At 42.7% G+C, this 18805-nt stretch overlaps 1 protein-coding gene across 1 annotated transcript in view; it reads left to right on the top strand.

Annotated features, from left to right (window-relative positions):
• Positions 1–18805, top strand: part of LOC309383487 (unconventional myosin-X-like) — a 135608-nt gene that overhangs the window by 103618 nt on the left and 13185 nt on the right. The window contains exons 27-38 of the mRNA XM_081936100.1: positions 2918–3161; positions 4425–4520; positions 5571–5664; positions 6394–6449; positions 8431–8573; positions 10003–10197; positions 13451–13608; positions 14164–14287; positions 15417–15714; positions 16358–16565; positions 16842–16978; positions 17544–17667. Coding sequence (XP_081792226.1) covers positions 2918–3161; positions 4425–4520; positions 5571–5664; positions 6394–6449; positions 8431–8573; positions 10003–10197; positions 13451–13608; positions 14164–14287; positions 15417–15714; positions 16358–16565; positions 16842–16978; positions 17544–17667 — 1877 coding nt within the window. The remainder of the gene's footprint in view (positions 1–2917; positions 3162–4424; positions 4521–5570; positions 5665–6393; positions 6450–8430; positions 8574–10002; positions 10198–13450; positions 13609–14163; positions 14288–15416; positions 15715–16357; positions 16566–16841; positions 16979–17543; positions 17668–18805) is intronic.

Below are 18805 nucleotides of genomic sequence, written 5' to 3'. Positions count from 1 at the left end.
ACCTTCCTCAAGACTCAGCCCAGCAGCTCTGGGGGTAAACATGGCTGTAGGCTCCGAACGCATGGGCGCTGAAGCTGAGGCTGGCCTGGCCTCAGAAGGATCGGGGGAGATTGGGGCCCCAATTCCCCTTCCTCAGTAGTTAGTTCCAGTGTGTTAGGGAGGTCCGGAGACCAACCCTATATCCCAGTCAAATGAAGGGAGAACCGGGTGAGGGGGCCTTCAGCTACTAAGGCCGGAGGTGACCTGTTGGTGGCCACAGGGGCTTTTAATTTACCTTTGTCTTTGCGCTTGGTGGCCCTAGCTGGAGCCGCGGATGAAGCGCGAGCCCTGTGGCTAGCAGCCCTAGTGCTGGCTCTCCCCACCGTAGTGCTGGCCCCAGCGGCCTCGGAATGCAGCAGGGAAGAGGTAGAAGCCCCAGCGCTGCCTCCGGAGATGGAACGATCACCATAATTAATAACAGGGAGCTTAAAGGCTCAGCTCACGTCTCAATATCAGAGGTGATTGCCAGAAAGGCCGAAGTGGAACAACTGTAAATACTTGCAAAGCAACTGCGTGCGCTGGAGCAGAGAGATGGCAAACCGACCTCCTTAGCTCCCAGAACAAGCCATTAATGACGTAGGTGCCGTTTGGGCGTGAAACGCTAAACGTGCCCCTTCCGGCTGTCCCTCGGAGGTGGCTTCAAAATGGCCAAGGTGATACGATTGCTCCGATGGTGGACATCCTCCAAACTACTCAAGGGATGCCCCTTCAAGGAGCCAGACCGCATCGTAGTAACGATGGGTGCGAGTCTATTCGGCTGGGGAGCTCACGCTTTGGACCGGGTGGCACAGGGACACTGGACTGCCCAAAAAACCCCGGAACAGCATCAACTGGCTGGAGCTTCGGGCCATTTGGCTAGCCCTCCACAAATTTCGGGACCTGGTGACGGCCGACCATGTGTTAGTCCTCACCAACAACGTGGCCTCCAAGGGTCATGTCAAGCGGTCCAGGTCCTTGATGTTGGAAGTGGAGAGATTCCACCATTGGACAGAGAGCTGCCTACTATCGATTCGAGCGGCGCACCTATCAGGCACAGCCACGGTGAACCAGGTGGAGTGGCGTCTCCATCCGGCCCTGTTCCAGGAACTCTGTCCCAGGTTCGGCCGACCCGAAGTGGACCTCTTTGCGCAGCCTCACAACTCCCAACTGCCGAGGTTTTACACCAGATACCAAACACCGGGGGCGGAGGGCACCGACGCGCTTCGCAGCCCATGGCCGGAGGGCCGTTTTTCCGCCTCTACCAATCATTCCGCTTGTTATTCGCAAAATCCTAGAGGAGCGGGCGGACGTCCTCCTGATCGCTCCAATGTGGTCACGCCGCCCCTGTCTATCTCTCCATCTCACGCCCCTGGAGAATCCTGGACGATCGGATACACCTTTCCCAGGGAGCTCTCATTCACCCGAACCCACAGCTGCTACAGTTAGTTGTGTGGCACGTGAGCTGGCTATTTTGACTCGACAATACAAGTTAACCCATGCTTGGATTCCCCTTGCAGCGCACATAGAAGGACCATTCAGGTAAGTCAATGGTCGATTGTGTCCCATACTAGGTTTTTAACTTCCCAATCTAGTGTTCTGAGAAAAGCTTTCGTAAAAAGGAGATTGTTCCTCTTCCCTTCCCTTCCTCCCCCCTCCCCAATCTCTCCGGATTCTCAGGAGCCAAAGCCTTTGAATCAAGCTTGATTGTACCCCATTTCAGGTTTTTAACTTCCCAATCTATCATTCTGAGAAATCTACCATCCTTGAGGCACCTTTCGTTTGCAGGAGGAGGAGGAGGGCAACCTAAAGCAGCGCCTCCTTAAACCAAAGCCTCTGAGTAACTGGGAAAGAAAAGCGTGCTCTTCGGGTGGTAGTTTTCGGCAGGTTCCAAGCTCGGCTTTCTTTCCCAGTTACTCAGAGGCTTTGGTATACTCTGCCCTCGCCCTCCTCCTACTGCAAGCAAAGGGTACTTCAGAGATTCAGCGGGCAGCTCAGGGGAGACAATGGCCACAATGACTTCACTCCCCAGCAATGTGAGGAGCCGCTGCCACTGCTGACACTGCCTAAGCCCTCCCTGGAGCCCAGCTGAGCGGGAGCTCTGAAAGCGAAACCTCTCTCCTTTCCAGCCATCATAATCATTGCAGCGCCCGCTTCGCCTACTCCTTTTTCAGATGACCCAGGTGGCTACATTCGGAGTATAAGACGCACCCAGATTTTCACCCTCTTTTTTGGAGTAAAAAGGTGCGTCTTATACTCCGAAAAATACGGTAAGTAAATTGTGGGATGTAAGTTTTTATTTTGATATTGGCAATCAGAGTGATTTGGAAGCTATTCCCATTGGTTTATTTTTATGGATGGATCACTCCGGCGACGGGATTCACTTATCTTCCCTACCGCTTCGCAAATGTGAGCGCACGCACTTCATCTGCGCATGTGCACCTTCTTCTACGCATGCACAGTGCTCATGCATTACGTCGGGGTTGGTAGGCGAAGCCTCCCGCACCCGTCACTACTGTTTCACCCGAACCAGATAGAACCGGCTGAATACAACCTCTGGATCGCTCCCTGTTGGCCTTGGAGTTCTCCATGTCTGTATCCCACCGCAGGAAGTAACTGCTATTCTGATTGCCCAATAGAGCCTATCAGTCCCATGTGCATATTGATTTTTGTAACTTTTTCTTTTTATGGGCTTAGTATTTTTTTATCACAATTCGTTGTCAGCCTCCAAAGGCACAGTAGTGAGATGAGCAGCCATATGAATTGTTTAAATAATAAGTAGATATGAACTATACTTAGAGGAAGTATTTCATTTTTTAGGGTAATCTTACAGTTGTGGACAAGAATAGCAATCTATTGTTATATTGTCAGATTTTTCCAGCTTGGTTTCTTTTCCTTGCAGGGGGATTGATGAACCCTTGGAGGCGGCGTTGGTGTGTCCTAAAAAACGAGGCCTTTATGTGGTTCCGAGCCAAACAGGAGGCCTTAAAGTCGGGCTGGCTTTATAAGAAAGGAGGAGGCATGTCCACGTTATCTCGACGGAATTGGAAACGGCGCTGGTTTGTCCTGAGAGAGGCCAAACTGATGTATTTTGAGAATGACAGTGAAGAAAAGCTGAAAGGAACAATTGATATCAGGAAAGCAAAGTACGGGCAATGCTGTTATGTCTCTCCTTTCAAGGAAAACAAGGCTCAACCATTTAACCAAACTCATTATTTTACTTCTTTGTACACTGTTGGAAGGAAAAGAACAGAATTCTCAGCAGCCTGGTCTTTAGAGAAATAATTTTAAAATCTAGGGCCCAGAGTACTTAAAAGCTGTGAAAGAAAATTGGCATCACTCAGAAGGGAGATATTTTAAACTTTTGAATTCCAATGTTCTCATTCATGCAAAATTGTTCTTGTCTGAAAACTCTCCAGTCAGTTTGATTTCTATTTGTCTCTATGATATTCATTACTTGTACTTCACCCTCCTGTTCCTTCTAACTTTCCATTAGCTCCATCTTTAATGTTAGGCTACTTTCCTACTCTTATTTGGATTTTTCTAACTGATTTGTATGAAAAATTAAATCAGCCTTGAGAGCTACTCTAGATCCCCAAACTGTATCCAAATGTAAGGAGCTGTTAACTACACACTAAACCTACTATTATCAAAAATTAATGCATTATCATTAGTCATTTTGAGGTGGAAAACATACATAGCCATATGGAGGAAGTGCTAAACTATTGATACCACTAACTATGATATCCTTCTGAATTATCGAGTCGCATTGGTCCTTGGGAATATAATTTTTTCCAGCGGTGTATATCCATCAATGCTGCTGGGATATTGCTGTTCACTTACCTCACACCTTGCGTCTTATTTCCCATGCTGCTCAATAGCTATATGAAATTGCTGGGAGACATCAGGCGTTTTAGAGTGGGCTATTGTTAGTATTTTGATGAAACTAATTTCTACTCTTAATCCAAGGAAGCGCTTAGCATACTTCAATACTACCTGCATTTAATAACGGTTAGGTGAATTAGAACAAGTTGGTTAAATCCAGACAAGACAATGGCGCTTTTGGGAAATATGAAACTTGACTTGGGGATTGAGGTTCAGCCTGATTTGGATGCGACTGTCTTCCTAGTCTTAGGAAGCTCCTTGATCTTCAGTTGTTGAATTTGCTGATGGCTGCTGTAGCAAGAAGTGCTTTTAGGTCTCTGACTATGAAATGTTTGCTTAACACTAAAATCTCCTTTGTTGTTCTTTCTTGTATGTTTGACCTTGCCAGGAAGGATGATCTGAGCTGCTTCTATAAGACAAGAGGAGCTCCAAACTTCCTTAAAGCCAAACATGCCAAAGAGAGAAAGGCTAAAGTTTATTGCATAGCTTTGGCAGTCTGACTCTTAATGCATGGTCTTTTGCAGGGAAATTGTGGATATTCACGAGAAAGAGAATGCCCTCGATATTGTGACAGGTGATCGGGTTTACCATATAGTGGCGGAGTCACCAGAGGATGCCAGGTATGGGTAAAACAAAAGTTGTGTCTGTCTTTGAGACTTTTCCTCTGCAGATCCAACTCCTAGAAATACCAACTGGTTTTCCTTTGTGAAGCGATAAGATCCTCCTTGCAACCAATTCATAAGCTCCATTGAACTGGCATAGAAAATGTGTAATCTCTGCTAAAGTAGCACATAATTACAGACACTTCCACTTCTATCTTGCTATATTATGATTCAAGAGTCAGAACATTACTCGGAAGACTTAATACCTGAATATCTGACAGTGAAAAATAGTAGTAATGTATGCTTACTATGTAAAGCTTTCATCATCTGAAGGTGTTTAACTCTATTGTATCTGTTTGTGCCATATTATAGTTTAAATTGGATGATTTATTTAATGAAACCAATACATTAATGGCCTTTTTAGTCTTTGTGAATTGTATGTTCCATGCCACAGCTTCAGACTGTATTCAAACTGGCCCTCACTATTGGCTTTTTCATAAGCTGTGTTCCAGTCTAAAGTAATAACTTATCCTCCTTATCTTATGTCAGATTATGAGAACAACATATGATACAATCTGCATTGAAAGAATCACATTAGGTCCTTCTAAAAGTTGTTACCTAGCAGAACTGAGAAAGGCCTGTACCCAATATCTTGGGAAATCACCATCTGTCAGTAACAAATTATCACATACATTTTCTTTTTTTTTCTTTTGGCTTATTGTATTATCTAAATCCAGGCAGTTTGTTGGTTAAATCACAATTGGCTATATCCAACAAACCGTGATTAATAGCTTGTGATTTATTATGCATGATCGCATTCATTAGCCTTAATAGAAAGCAAAACCTGATAAATGCAATTGTTGAACTTAGAATAAACTAGTACCTTACAAAGGTTCCATAGAAAACATACAGCTAGCATTTAATAATTTGTTAACTTTGTAGGAAATATTCAGGAGGAATAATTCCACATGATTTAAGTAATGATCCATCTGCCTAGTAAATTACATAAGCCTGGTATTGCTGGCCATCTAAAACGGATTCTGATTATTTATTATTTTATTTTGACAGTGACTGGTTTAATGTCCTAAGTCATGTGCATAGTGCCACAGAGCAACAGCTGAGAGAAATGCAAGATGAACAAGCCAACCCAAAGAATGCAGTGGTGAGCAACAATTAGGAGAACATGACACTGGAATGATTCTGTTGTCTTATGAATTCAATAGTTGGCTATGTCTTAATGATAATCAAATGCTGATCAAAATTGGCATCTCATAGAATCAACATAGAAGATCCAGTCCAAAACTGTAAACTAAAAGCCCTCATTAGCTGATGCCATTAATCGCAACAATAGGTACTATAGTCCAGCGCTGCTGCCCCCCCCCCCCCCGCCAATCTTTTGGGCAGGGACAGATTCCATGGAGAGAAGTTTTTCTGTGGACTGGAGGGGGCGTGGTTTCGCATGTATCCCACGGATGGGGCTTCGCTTGTTTGCATGACCTGTTTTTTGGCAGGCCGTGGACCAGGAGTTGGGAACCCTTGCTCTAGGCCACCACAGACAGTGTAATAAAGATTCTCTGGAAATTGATGATAGGTCCTTTTGTGCATCCACTGCACCTGGAACAGAAGTGTGTTTGTATGGTCAGTCTGCTACTATGGGTGGATGAAGAGGATATTTGGGGTTCCTAATATCCTATTTTGAGCTGAGACAGAGGCAGGGCACAAAGTGCTTAAATTTCAGTCATTTAAGAAGCCAACTAACTCCTAACCACCTTGGTCATTATTGGTTCATCTAAAACAAATTTAAGGAAAAAAGGCAGGAAAGAAAATATGAAGTTTTGTAAGTGTACCAGTTCTATATTTACTGTTATAACTTCATGTTGTTATTTTAAAGGGAACCCTTGATGTTGGTTTTATTGATTCTGTCTGTGCATCTGATAATCCTGACAGGTAAGCTTTGTATTTAATTAGATTGTGATTGTTTTCTCATTAGTTTTTTTTCCCCTTCTATAATTTTAACATTACTGGCAGCATTGCTATAGGGAAATACATTTAAATTCATGAATCACATATTTATATAAACTATAATTGCAACAAAGAGCTGCTTAAAGTGACTTCAGCCATTTTTACTACCTTTCTAAGGGCATTGGTGTTTTTTTGATGTGTAGTCATTGATGCCAAAACCTACTACTCTCCTCTGAGTAATATTTGGTAGCTGTAAGTTTACAGTTCTGCTGTTAGGACTGTTTTATTCCTCAGATTATTTTGAACAATATGTATAGTGAGTAACCCCTCCAATACGCGTGTTTGAGAAGCATATTTGCACAATTTCCCACCCTGGGGTGCAGTGGTGGGTTCCTGATCCCGTTCCAACTGGTACGGTTGGAACGAGCCCGGCATCACCTACATGGACGCGCGCGGTGTGCGCATGCGTCGTACCTACCTGCGATACCTCCGCAAGCCTCCACAATGCTCCAGCTGCTTGGTGGAGTGTCGCACAGGCGCTGTAGATGCCATGTGTGTGCGCGGAAGTGCCAAAGGCTTAAAGGACAGGTAAGGAGCTCGGGTGGGCCCTCCGGAGCACCGGAATGGAACGGTACCCGGTGCTCCGGGCAGGCTCCAGTACGCCCATACTGGGGCGTACTGCCTGCAACCTACCACTGCTGGGGTGGCTCCCCTCTTCTGCAGAGCAAAATAACATTGGTCTGTAGTTTGACATCCTTTAAAAACTTGGTTTTGCCAATGGCCGTGGGAAGCCCCAGAGGATACAGAGCCCATCAGGTGGTTGGTTTGATGGTTGTCGGGGAGGGTGGTGTTATTGGGTTTTGTGTTGGAGTTTTATTTCTGTAAGCCTCTTACAGAAATAAAAGAGTCACTGCGAGTTGGGAGGTCATATAGATTTTCTTAATAAATAAAATAAATGAATAAAATGTTACACACAGCAGGAAGCTAAGGCTCGTACTTGTACAATCACCCCATAGTAATGAGTGGGTTTTCTGGATGGAGTGAACTTTGAATCCTTCACCATAGGCACGTGGAGAGGAGGAGGAGGTCCATGTTGGTCTAAATGGCAAATATTGTTAGCGTCTTTTGAAAAACAAAATTTGATACAAAAGGTGCTCCTGATTTTTTACATCTTTGAAAAAAGCATAAACTCAAGATCAATAAAAATCAGCTTAGATTTGGATTTCAGAAAAACGTTATTTTAAATAATAGTGTTGATTATAATGATGCAACTAAATAAACTGAGATGTTTTGATGGTAGAGGCATACTTTCTGTAATAGAGTTGTATGTTTAGCCCACAGTTTAACTGTATGGGCAAGGGAGAGTCAATGCAAATTATCCTGGCCATGTGTTTTGGTCAAGAGAATCCATTTTATCTGATTCTCTGAGAAGAATGTCTAAAAAGGAAGGAACCTGTGTTAAAGAGTGCTTGCTATGTTAAGAACATAAAAACTAATGGGCTGGATCAGATGATTGGACTATCTCAACTTCCAGGTATGTTCAGTCATTGTGGTAAGCCTAGTAGCAAGGCATGAGCTCAATATTAATATTAAATTCACATCTTATCTTTCCCAGTTTCTGGCATTTACAATATATATTTCCCCCAATAATGGACACAATATTAAATATACTTTTTTTTCAAATCACAAGATAAAAACTTGTATGTTTTCTTCCTAATTGTTTAGTCCAGGACTGTCAAACTCGCGGCCCGTGGGCCACATGTGTCATGCACTGGCCAAGCCCACACCTGGTTTAGTGTAGGAAAAAAATTGCGATCATAATAATCATAATCTCTACTCTCAGACTTGGGAAGGAGAGCTATTCATTTCTTTTCCCAGGGAGTAAATTCTGTAAATGTTAAATAGGTGAGCACAGCAAGCTTTCCATGGCAAGGATGAGATGACGTACCTTCCTTCTATTTTGCAGGCCAAATTCCTTTGTGATCATCACAGCAAATAGAGTCATTCATTGCAACAGTGACATCCCTGAAGAGATGCACCACTGGATCTCTCTCCTACAGAAGCCCAAAGGCGAATCCAGGGTTGATGGGCAGGAATTTATTGTGAGAGGTAATAAAAAATAATGAAGTTGCAGAGATGACCAAGGCAGAAATAATCAGCTAAATCCTAAAGGTGCTTTTCCAAGAAGCAACAGGACTTTCTTCGTTTTTTTCCTTGAAAACATTTCACCTCTCATCCAAGAAGCTTCCTCAGTTTCTCCAGAACTGAAGAAACTTCTTGGGTGAGAAGCACAACATTTTCAATGGAAAAACAAACAAACAAGAAAATCCAGTTGCCTTTTGGAAAAGCACCTTCGGGACAACCATGACCTGGATGATTGAGAATCTCCATAGTCAATCAGTTAAATCATTTCTTAGTGTGAAATGTTGAACTTCATGTTCAGAATTCCCAGCCAATGAGGTGCGGGAGCTATAGTTCTCTTCTGGAGAGTTGTCAAACATAGGAGAAGCTGAAAATGCCAACTATCAATTGAGAAATTATCAGGATTTTGCTCTTTTTATGCCCCGGCAAAGTGGGAAGATGAAACATTCGACTAGTAAAAGGATTCTTTTTACAGTGCCGTTTTCAGCCACTCACTAGAATAATACCAACAGTTCAATCTTCTCACATACAGAGAGAGTAGCCCTGTCAACAGCTGGGCACAAAGCGGTCCATGGCCAGGAGAATTGAGACAATATCTTGACTAGAAGAGCAAGCTATTAAATTCTGATCCAGGAATTCATTAGGTGATCATCTGGCAACCTGCTAAAAGGCTCTACAGGGGGATTGTGAGGATTGCTATAAAGATACATGACAGCTGTATATATGTTTGTATAAATAATATTGAGCAAAACATGATAAACTTAATATAAAGCTCCCTCCCTTGGTTGTGTTTGGTTTGTTATTGTTTCTCATGGGTCATGGGCATTTTGTTGTTGTTTGTAATTTTATTTATTATTGATAGTTATTTAATAATCTGTGAAATTGCTCTGCTATTTTGCTATTTTGAACTTTTTATTGAACAAATGTATCAGAAGCTGGATTGGAGAGTTGCATAAAAATTCCAATAAATAAATAAATAGCTGCTTAGTTTAAGAAAATGCAACTTTGCGGGGTGCAATTATATTAATACAAATTCATGTACTTAAAATATATGAAAGATAATTATTCCTCGCGGATTAATAATTTTCCTCTTTTGTCACATTACTTGATGGCAATTTTTAGAGGACACCATACCCCAAACTGTTGGAAGCCACCTGCAGCATCATATAGTACAATCTTACAAATATAACCAATTTCATTGTATTTGAGTACAATGACAATAAAGATTATACTTATGCTTAGTGCAATTACTTTACGTAGAAAGTCAGAAGGTGAAGCTAGAAAGTAAAAAAGGAAGACCCGATGCTTCACCACAGCCCCCTCTCCAGCCAGAAGCATAGATGTACTAAAGGAGCACAAGTTTTGTTGAGTTCATGGATCTTGTATTTCCTGCCAGGGTGGCTACATAAGGAGGTCCAGAGCAACAACAAGACGTTGTCCCTGAAGCTGAAGAAACGCTGGTTCGTACTGACCAGCACTGCTCTTGACTACTACAAGTCTTCTGAACGCACTGCCACCAAGCTTGGGACACTTGTTCTCAATAGCCTCTGCTCAGTGATCCAGCCCGACGAAAAAATCTTCAAAGAAACTGGTAAGAGTTATCTATAAGGAAGTTGGAGGAGTTTATTGCATTCATTATTTGCAATTATAAATAGGTGGAAATATGTCTGCATTTGTCCTTGGACATGGCCATAGTTAACACGTTGTGGGGAAATGCCTTTATGCTGCATGTAGAGCAGAAATGGGCAACATTTTATTTCGTCTATTTTAAAATATTTAAATAATAAAATAAATGGCTACACGAAAAGGAAAAAAGGTGAGAAAGAACATAGTGTGTGAAAAATAATATTAGTAAATAGAAAATTTGCAATTATAATATTTAAGGTTGATCAACTGATCAGTTAAATATATGAGATTAAACTCATCTTCGGAAATAATTGTAAATCATTAAGTGCGCATGAAAAACAAAAACGAAAAATTGATACTAAAAAAAAATCCTTGAATAGCAGAATGTCAGAAGATGCCCATATAACCAGCAGATTTCACAGATATTTAGGATACAAAGAAACATGGAAAAATTAAAACTTAAAAGCATCTCTTTTGTAAAGCAGCTTGATGTGCACATGGAATTCCATAAAAGCAACAATGAGTCCAATGTTGCCTTTAGCCCAGGGGTGTCCAAACTTGGGAACTTTAAGACTTGTGGACTTCAACTCCCAGAATTCCCCAGCCAGCCATTCTGGCTGGGGAATTCTGGGAGTTGAAGTTCACAAGTCTTAAAGTTCCCAAGTTTGGACACCCCTGCTTTAGCCATAACATCACCCCAAAATACCTTTTACTCTGGATACAGTTATTGTAGAAAAAGTATAACTGTGTTGTAGATATGCCCAGACTCTAGAAATAGACTAAATCAGTTTGTTAAATGCAGGTAGTCCTCGACTTACGACCAATGTTCCCTCTAATTTTTTTTCAGTGTGAGCAGAAAAGTATAGTGTTTGAGCGGCACATTTTTATGCCTGAGCAGCACCTGAATTTTTTTCACAGGTGTCACCTAAGACAACAACAAAATCAGTATTATTTGAAACTCAAAGTTATGTTTATTCAAGGTACCCGCTTAATTAAAAGTGTTATATAGTATCACTTAACAACCCTCCTGCTTAGCAACCAAAATGTTGGGTCAGAAACTCTGGCATTTGAAGCACGGAAGTCTTAAAGCTGTCAAGTTACAAGACCCTTGCACCCCTAACCCTTTAGGAAAAAAAACCCCAAGGGCTCTTCAAACTTGACAGCTTTAAGACTTGTGGACTTCAACTCCCAGAATTCCTCCTCCAGTCATGTTGGCTCAGGAACTCTGGCATTGAAGTGTGCAAGTCTTAAAGCTGTCAAGTTACAAGACCCTTGCACCCCTAACCCTTTAGAAAAAAAAAAACCCAGGGTCTTCAAACCTTACAGCTTGAAGACTTGTGGACTTCAACTCCCAGAATTCCTCCTCCAGTCATGTTGCGGCGACGTCATCTGCATGGATCTGCTCCATCTTCGGTTTTTTTCACAGGGGGCAGGGCTGCCGCTGAAGATGCCAACGAGCCCCTGCCGCCACCAGAATAACAGCTGCCTCCTCCTCCTCCTCCAACAGCACCACCACATTTGGAGTGAAGCTGCCAAAGGTCCCGCTGGCGCCCCCGCCCGTGGCAGCGGCGGCGGCACGTCCCCCTCCACTCCGAGCACCTGAGCTGGGCACCGCGTTACCCCTGCTGCCTTCTCTTCCTCCGCCGTGCTTTTGAGAAGCTATGAGGCTTTTTTTCCCCCTGCTGCCCTCCGCCGCCTTCCTACTGGCTCCCGCGGCCTCATGGCTCCTCAAAAGCACAGCAGAGGAGGAGGGGGCAGGGGTAACACGGGGCTCAGCTCAGGTGCTCCGAACAGAGGGGGAGGCGCCGCTGCCATGGGCGGGGGCGCCGGCGGGAGCTTTGGCGGCTTCACTTCTCACTGTCAGGAAATCTGCCGCAGCATCGGGCAGCAAATGTGGTGCTGTTTGAGGAGGAGGAGGCAGCAGCAGATATTCCAGTAGCAGCAGGGGCTTTGAGGGTTTATCCCGCGCTCACCAAAACAAGTCCGGGGAGGTCCTTTGTGGGTGGCCAGTTCTAGCCCTCTGCAAAGGACCTCCCCAGCCTCCGGCGCCTGTGACAGTACAAAACACTGTGCGGCAGTTGGAAACTGCTGCGCTGTGTTTTGTTGCCACCTGCGCGGCCGCGCGGCCGCGCAGCCGCGCACCTTAGAAGGAACAGTGCTTACGACCACAATTGAGCCCAACATTTCTGTTGTTAAGTCAGTTTTGCCCATTTTACAACCTTTCTTGCCTCAATTGTTAATACCACCGCAGTTAACAAATTAGTAACCCGGTTGTAAAGTGAACGCAGCTTTCCCATCGACTTTGCTTTCAGAAGGTTGCAAAATCACATGATCATGGGGACGCCGCAAAGGTTGAAACTGAAAAATGGTCATAAGGCACTTTTTTCAGTGCCATTGTAAATTTGAATGGTCACTAAACAAACTCTTGGAAGTCAAGGACTACCTATATATGCTGATAACCATGAGGACAACTTCAGCTCAGCTAAGAGGTACACGCCAATAATATCAGACTAGGAAAATGAAACCTGGGAGACATGTAGCGCTGGCTAAATTAACAGGTTATATCAGAACAATGGGTGGGTGAGTTCTTACACACCCATATTCTCACATATCATATCATTATTTGACTAGGTTCAGGCATACAGTCGGTCTTTCTTCATATATTCATTCACATTTAGAAAAACAGAACAGACTTTTACACTTACCTTGAATGCTGGATTAGTAGAATGAAGTCTCTTCCCATCCAGAGGAAATTAGGTTGCTAGGAGAAAGGGTTTGCTCTGCTTCCCCACTAAGAACTTGATTACCTTCCATGCTTGGCTAGGGGGAAAAAAAACAGAAAAAATAATAATTAGATCTTAGCTCTGCATTCATACTTGAGAAGGCCAGATGTTTCTTGAACCAAAATTGTACAACCTGCGGATCTTAATACTTCATTCATTGGTTTCTTGGAGCAAAATAGGTTTCCATATTCAATGAAGGATGGAGCGGTCCTCATCAAAGAGGTTTTAATTAGCGTTCTGATAGCAGAACCAATAGCTTTCAGAGCCCTTGGGCTGCACAGTTAACTTTACATCACGCTAGAGTTGAACACAACATATTGCCTCCATGTCTTGGCTGAGTAGCACCTCTTCCTGTCTTCTCCATTGTCCTTGCTTGTTGTTATTTACTGGTCTGAAATAGTGACACCCTCATCTTGGTTGTTTTTGTGTCAGCAGGTTATTGGAACATCACTGTGCATGGCAGAAAGCATTCATACCACCTCTACACGAAGTTGTTGAATGAAGCCATGCGTTGGGCCTCTGCTATCCAAGGAGTCATTGACAGCAAAGTTCCCATCGAAACTCCCACACAGCAACTTATCCGTGACATTCGGGTGAGTTCCACAAAGTCTTAATTGAGCTGTACCCAGAAGCCATGGTTTAATCTCCTTCTGGATATGAACATAACTCCAGAGTCCTGACCAGCCTTTCTTTTTTTAAAATCACAAATGCACTTTTTAATGAATGAAAACCCTCTTTATTCCGATCCCCATCACTAAATCAGGGGCATTTGATAATATTATACAGCTACATATGCATTTTTCAGCACAGACTTTACCTACAGTAGTAGGTCCTTCATGGTGCGTTAGACACATATATGTACAGCATAATAAAGGCTGCCTATTATGTTGCATCAGCAGCTTAAATCATTAGTATATCATACATGTCACATGTAGAAGATTGCTGGTTCAACTACTGTAATAATTAAATGTAATTAAAAGTAATGATCTTTCAACCTTAACAGTAATATTTTCTCTGGGAAAGAAATAAAACTTATTGCCTGGTTTTTGGTACGTACACCCTGTATATTGGGAGGAAAAAAGGCAAAGCCACTGGAAACATCCCTGTCACTCACCTTCTCTCTCCCTGCGCCCTTCTGTTTACTTCAGGAAAATAATGCTAATTCTGAAGTGGTAGAACAAATCTACCGAAGGAATCCTATCCTGAGATACACCCAGCATCCCTTGCACTCACCACTGCTGCCTCTGCCTTATGGAGATGTTGGGATCAACAGTAAGTAACTATGATTTTGACATTGGAGGAACCAAGTCAGAAAGTGGGGGGAGGGGAAAAACAATGGTCAAAATGTAGCTGGCAAGAGGGCAAAGTTCTGGAGTAACAAGTCTCATATCTAAAAGACTGTAAAAATGAACAGTGCAGTCCTATAGATGGTTGATTAAAAAGCAAAAGATCCATTATTATTTTTTTATTGTTCAAATTTTATTGATTTTAAAAGTTTTACAGGGAAAAAGGGTTAAAAGGTTATAGAACATTTTGACAGCTACATCGTGCGGGGGGGGGAGAAGCCCCCCCCAGGTCTCACAAATTTTACAAACAAAAATAGAAAAATATCAACATTTACATAAATATTAGCAGTTTTGAGTTTAACATAAAATCATCAGTATGTTTCAATCATTTTGTTTTGTATCACTTCGATCCATTATTTTAAGTGAGACAAATTCATAAGTGTACATACGGAAAAAAAACCAATGTTTTTAGTGCTGTTGCCTTTAGATTAAGCATTCAAAACTGAGTTTATTCTGTAAACAGGATGGGGCGCTCTTCTATTCACAATGTTAGAAATCATTACTATGCAATTAATAATAGCAATATTATTTAAAATATATCTTTACCCAGACAGCTCTCAGGAATTATGCTGGTAATTTGGTTTCCTTTTCCAACTTGAATTAAATCAATTTTATTCTATTTCTTATTGCATCAGTTATCTCCTTAGCTCAGATTGTCTTTTTTTCTGCCTTTCAGAGGAATGTAGAATCTAGTACCTTTCCAGATGGAAAAGAGAAGGTGGGGGAGAATTCTACATTGATCTAGGAGAGCGATTATGCACACACTGTTCTGTGGAACTGCAGTGAATCTTCCCTAATCTGGCACTGTCCAGATGTGATAAATTTCATCTACCAAAATCCCTTACAGTTTTAGACATCTGGTGGATATCAATTCAGAGAAGGCTAGAATGGACGTTAATAACTGTGTTGCAAACCCCTGAGGGGCATATATGTAATTTTCATAAGATTATTATGTTTAAACCTGAAACTGCCTGACAAACAAATATTTCCCAAGGAGGTACTGTACTGATTGTCGTCTCCCTTGCCTTGTTCTTGTGCCTCTCTTTCCCTTACAGTGCAGCAAGAGAAGGGCTACAGCAGTCTTCAGGATGAAGCCATGAAGATCTTCAACTCCCTTCAGGAAATCGAGTCCGTGTCTGACCCTATCCCCATTATCCAGGGCATCCTTCAGACCTGCCATGATCTCAGGGGCCTCCGCGATGAAGTCTATTGTCAGCTGATCAAGCAAACCAATCATGTGCCACAGCCCAACAGCCCTGGTAACCTTCATCACTGGCAGCTCATGACCTGCATGAGCTGTACCTTCCTTCCCAGCCGGGGAATCCTCCGTTACCTCAAGTTTCATCTCAGGAGGTAAGAGGTATTCTATGCACACTCGTGCTTATGCCCATTGCCCTTAAGGGGTGTAGATCACAGTTGAAAGTTAAAACTAGACCAGATGCTGGGAGAGATTCTGATCCATGCTTTATGTCCTGTATATTGTAAGACACCCCCCCCCCCCCATGAGATATGTTTGCATTGCCTCTCCTAACACTTAATTAAAGGGGTCCCCAACCTATGGGCCGTGGCCTGTTGAGTGGCTGGCCACCATGCACCCATCTGTACCCTTCTACTCGCACTAGTATTGCCACAAGTGTTGTGCAGGCATTAGTGTTGCCACGAGCCTTGCACATGTTCAAGCATCGTCATGAGCATCACATGCGCGCTCACAGCCTTGTTCGCACATGCACTTGCACATGTAAAGGCAGCTACCTCTCCCACCTCCGGGTCACCAACCTAGAAATATTAGGGGACTCTGCTTTATTACACAGTTGTGCTCTTTATTCACTGATGCCGTAAAAATGAAAACAGAATACTAGCCCTATAGTCAGAAAATTCTAAGTAGTTTATGGCCTTTGAATGAGTTTGGCTTCTTTTCTGCCATGTACAAATGATGAAGGGTTCCGAATCTCAAAACATGTTACAGGACACTGTATCTCTTCTTTTCCTATCCCAGAGTAAAAGATTTCTTTCTGGGCACGGAAGTAGACCAGTATTCTCAGTTCATCACTGATTCCCTGAAGAGAACCAAGAGCAGAGAATTTGTCCCCTCTCAGGAGGAAATACAAGCACTTATCGCGCGGGAGGAAATGACCACTACAGTCTATTGCCACGGAGGAGGTTCCTGTCAGATCACTATCAATTCTCACACCAGTGCAGGGGAGGTAAGAATAGAAGTTTTTTGAAAGTTGGGCTGCCTAGGAACTCTATAATTGCTGCCTCTTCACTGTTTGATCCAAGAAAGAATTAAAATATTGGAAATGGAAGCTCTCTCTTCCCTTCTGATCCAGTTCCTTAGAAACTCTGTCTAAAATGTAAGTCCTTACTCCAATCTGTTTGTAGCCTTTCCCAATCACGTCTTATTTCCCAATTCCGTTGTTGAATAATGATAGAATAACTTGGTTGGGCTCAATTTTCCTACTTTCTCTCTCCACTTTCAGGTGGTAGAGAAGCTGATCCGGGGGCTGGCCATGGAAGACAGTCGGAATATGTTTGCCCTCTTTGAGCGCAATAAACATGTGGATAAAGCCATTGAAAGCCGGGTGATTGTAGCAGATGTTTTGGCCAAGTTTGAGAGGTAGGAAAAGTCACTATAATTGGGACTTCAAGTATGTGAGACATATCTGTAAAGTTGAGTCTCCATCGTGTGAAAATACCAATACAAATTATTTAGGCCTCAGCCCCTCTATTTAAGTTTAGACTTAGTTTTTTGCGAAGAATTTAGTATGTGTTTCTTGCTAAGAAGGCTATGGCTCATTTTCAATACCATGCTTCATATATCTAAATCTGTACTCGCACAGTTACAAATGAATCTTGGAAAATGGAGGATGAATGGAGGTTTTTAAGCCTCTTCTGTTCCCCCATGTCCCCCCCTGCCCCTCGATGTGGGCCATATATTACCTCATTAGCTATAATGCCTAAAGTCACTTGCCACAAGCAGTATCAACACCTCATAACTTGCCTTGACCCACTCATGCTGCTATTTGCAGTGACACAAAAATCTTGGTGGTGTACCATGTGCTGAGCTTTTCTAACTGTTGTGGAAGGAGTTGCAAGAAGTTCAGTAACATACCTGTGACATCTTAGTCATCTTCTTGATCTGTAATCCAAATGATCACCAAACTCTCCTCCTATGCGTTTAGACTTTCTGGATCCATGGAAGAGGATGTGGATGGCCATTGGCAGCTGTATTTTAAACTCTATTGCTTTCTCGATGTTGAAAATATTCCCAAGGAGGGAGTGGAATTTGCCTTTATGTTTGAGCAGGTAATCCTTCCATGAGACAGACTAAGCAGCTAGATTCATACAACTTCATTGGGTCAAAGATGGATGTAGCATGTTAGTAAATGACAGAACTTAACTAGCAGTGGGATTGGAGAGGTTTCCTTTTAGCCCAAGGAGCCTGTTTTAGGTGGAACTACCCTCCGTTTGTCAGCAATGCCAAGCAAACGTCCAAACTCAATCAACAATGGGCAATTTTTTAAAGCTCACCCAGCTAGTCCTTGACAAAAAATTGGAGATATTGGGAGGCTGAAAAACATGTCTATTTCAGAATTCAGTACCAATAGCTTGAGGAGGCCTTCTATGCAACCAATTGGAAAGGTGGGCAAAGAAGTGATGAAGCCTTGCTTGCATTCCATAGGTAGGAAGCTTATTAAAAAACCAAACAGAATTGGAAAAAAATAGGTGGGAATTCTATATTCCCTAAAATGGGAGTTTTTGATACAATTAGTGAGAGTATATCCTGCCAGGAGCATTGATCAGGACTGAGTTAGGAACTGACTGGGCCAAGGATTTTACATCAACACCTCAGGTAGTTGGTGCTTAGATGGATCAGACTGAGATGAAAAGAATTAGCCTGCTTTGGCACATTGCTGCGAACAAACCAGACTGATTTACATTACCTGAGAAAACAAGACACGAATCATAATACTGTAATTACGATAAAATGGAATTCCAAAGTCAGGAGAGTCTATGCTATTGAATATCTTACAGGTTTTAATCATAATAGCTGCAAGCTCACATTTTGCACATTTCAGTACTAGTATCACCTGTGAGGTGCAAGCTGAAATGTGATAGTATTTACTATACTGCACTTCACTATCTTATCTATATAAAAATGGCTGTGTGTGTTTGTGTATGTTCTGGAATGCCTTGAGCAATTTCAACCAGACTTGGTACACAGATTACCTATCCTCTGGAAACAAATACTGTGGGGGTAAGACACCCCTAACACCCCTTGGGGGTATGTTAAGAGCCTGTTGTGCCTTAAAATGACTTCTACTGTACTGCCTTAAAATGGCGTCTACTGTACAGTGCTGTAGAGTTGCCATGGTAATGGCTTCACGGTACTCCACAAGGTGGCTCCCTCTCGTAAGGGGGAAAATCCAACGTTACAAATTGC

The sequence above is a fragment of the Natrix helvetica genome (assembly GCF_964273705.1).
Source record: "Natrix helvetica genome assembly, chromosome: 1".
Lineage (NCBI taxonomy): Eukaryota > Metazoa > Chordata > Lepidosauria > Squamata > Natricidae > Natrix > Natrix helvetica.
Note: the sequence above shows the minus strand (reverse complement) of the source record. Positions and strands in the feature narration are given on the sequence as shown.